The sequence below is a fragment of the Arachis ipaensis genome, chromosome B05, assembly GCF_000816755.2.
Source record: "Arachis ipaensis cultivar K30076 chromosome B05, Araip1.1, whole genome shotgun sequence".
Classification (NCBI taxonomy): domain Eukaryota; kingdom Viridiplantae; phylum Streptophyta; class Magnoliopsida; order Fabales; family Fabaceae; genus Arachis; species Arachis ipaensis.
The window spans coordinates 12031413-12033982 of NC_029789.2; the positions used below are offsets into that span (position 1 = coordinate 12031413).

The 2570-nt window shown below is 36.5% G+C and overlaps 1 protein-coding gene across 1 annotated transcript in view; it reads left to right on the forward strand.

Annotated features, from left to right (window-relative positions):
- The window catches only part of LOC107642929 (cytochrome P450 84A1), a 4236-nt gene continuing 1932 nt past the window's right edge, over nt 267-2570 (forward strand). Inside the window, exons 1-2 of the mRNA XM_016346439.2 lie at nt 267-612; nt 1173-1969. Coding sequence (XP_016201925.1) covers nt 447-612; nt 1173-1969 — 963 coding nt within the window. The 5' untranslated portion in view covers nt 267-446. The remainder of the gene's footprint in view (nt 613-1172; nt 1970-2570) is intronic.

A 2570-nucleotide genomic window follows, 5' to 3' on the forward strand; every position in this document is an offset into this window, starting at 1 on the left:
TAAATAATATCATATTTAAAATTAACAATCTAACCATTCATAATTTTTAAAAAAATACCATTATAAATGTAATATCAAAAATAAAAAATTATTTATATACGTTACAATATTTTCCTTTCATGTCAAAGTAAAAAAAATAAATAAATAAAAAAAGTGTTGCCGCAAATTTTCACCTACTTAGAGGAGATATTTTTAAGAAATAAGAGGGTCCACAATTTTGTGTTCAATATTGAAGCTCCACAGGAAAAGTGTGTATATAAGGCACCATACTATATGTCTCTACTTAGCAACATTTACAGTTGCATTATTGTCCCTCGTGACCAAAAGTCACAAGTGCTATCGCCACATGCACATAATCCATTTCTCCCTCATCGATCCCTTGCCAAAATAGTGTTTACAACTTATTATTTAGCCATTGATTAAGTCTATTACATAGCCAAATAGTTATGGATACGATTCAAAAGCCACTACTAAGCATAGCCAACTTTGAGCTCCAACCGCTCCACATGGCCGCCATGCTCGTAATCCCACTGATGTTGCTGCTAGGTTTAGTCTCTAGAATCCGCCGAAGGCCACCGTATCCACCAGGGCCTAAAGGCTTACCCATCATAGGTAATTAAACTTCCATTTCTATTTTTACTTCGTAAATCAATAAATTTAGAGTATCAAATGCAACTTTTTTATTACACGCACCAACACACTACCTCTTTTATAGAGAAAAGGAAAGTTACCTGTCCTCTCAGTATAAGAAAAAATTTATATTTTGTAAAACAATGTTATTTCTTATTTTTATATTAATAAAATGGTTAAAGTTTGAAAGAAATGAAGAATGGATCGGAGAAGATTACCTAAAAAATCTCTCCTATATATGTCTGTATGTAGTATATAGACAAAGATTCGAATCACTTTAGAAAATAGTGTTATGGAATGTTTGAGATTAGGTGGATAAGAATATGTACTTTTAACCAAAAAATTATGAAGCTAGCCTATATTTTTATAAACCTAGATAATATATATGCCAAAAAATGCTTTTATACTAAAAACTGTTCCTTCTAATCGTGTAAATAATAATTTAATTCTCTTTCATAACAATGGATCGGATATTTGTTTTGTTAATTTTAGTCTTATTGATGGAAAGAAAGTATTAACATTTTTTTTCCATATTGTTACAGGCAACATGCTTATGATGGAACAATTAACACACCGTGGGCTGGCTAAACTAGCAAGAGAATACGGCGGAATCTTCCATTTGCGAATGGGGTTCCTCCACATGGTGGCGATTTCCGACCCTGACTCAGCACGCCAAGTCCTCCAAGTCCAAGACAACATCTTCTCCAACCGTCCAGCCACCATAGCCATAAGCTACCTAACCTACGACCGCGCGGACATGGCCTTCGCCCACTACGGCCCCTTCTGGCGCCAGATGCGTAAGCTCTGTGTCATGAAGCTCTTCAGCCGCAAGCGCCAAGAGTCATGGGAGTCCGTCAGAGACGAAGTCGACAAGGTGGTCGGTTCCGTCGTCTCCAACACCGGAAAACCCGTCAACATTGGCGAACTCGTTTTCAACCTTACCAAGAACATCATCTACCGCGCCGCCTTCGGGTCCAGTTCCCAAGAAGGTCAAGACGAGTTCATCAAGATCCTTCAGGAATTCTCGAAGCTGTTTGGAGCTTTCAACGTCGCAGATTTCATCCCTTTCCTTGGTGGAATCGATCCTCAGGGCCTTAACAACAGGCTCGTCAAGGCTCGAGCTGCGTTGGACAGTTTCATTGACGGGATCATCGATGAGCATGTTCACAAGGTGAAGAACAACAACAACAACAATGATCACAGTAATAATATTGAAGAGTCTGATATGGTGGATGAGTTGTTGGCTTTCTACAGCGAGGAGGCCAAGCTAAACAATGAAGCGGACGATCTGCACAACTCTATCAAACTCACAAAGGACAACATCAAAGCCATCATTATGGTATAGTCATTCTCTTTCACTCTCTGCTCTTACTAAATTAATTAATTAAACAAATTTTAATTTGATTGTGACATGTCTCTTATTTGAGACTGCTATAGTGTTGTACTACTTACTGTAAATCTATCACGGAATTAGTAAGAATCTAATAAACGTAATTAAATCAATTAAACTCATTTCAAATTGGTTGATCTGTCATAAATGCCCCTAAGTAATGATTGTGTCCCAATGTTATACAGTGAGGAGTCAGTTAATCTTTTCGTAAAAAAGGAAAGACCGTTTGCAGGCCAAAAATATGACTATGATATATTAATGCTATTTCATGTTGTTTGCTAATCAAATAAGGTGCGGTGACAAAAGTAGATAAGATTGAATGTATAAGCAATATGTGAATGAGTAAAACCAGCAAACGTTAAGTGATCTCTGTACCATTCCCATAATATATATATTAACAAGTGGATTGGATTCTTTATTCATTGTTGTTATTTCCCTCTCTAGGATACCTACATTTTATTTTCCATTTCCTTCATTCCAATTTTTAGTCCAGCAGTGGCACACATGTATGTACACAAACAAAATCAAGTAGATACTACTCTTGTATAAA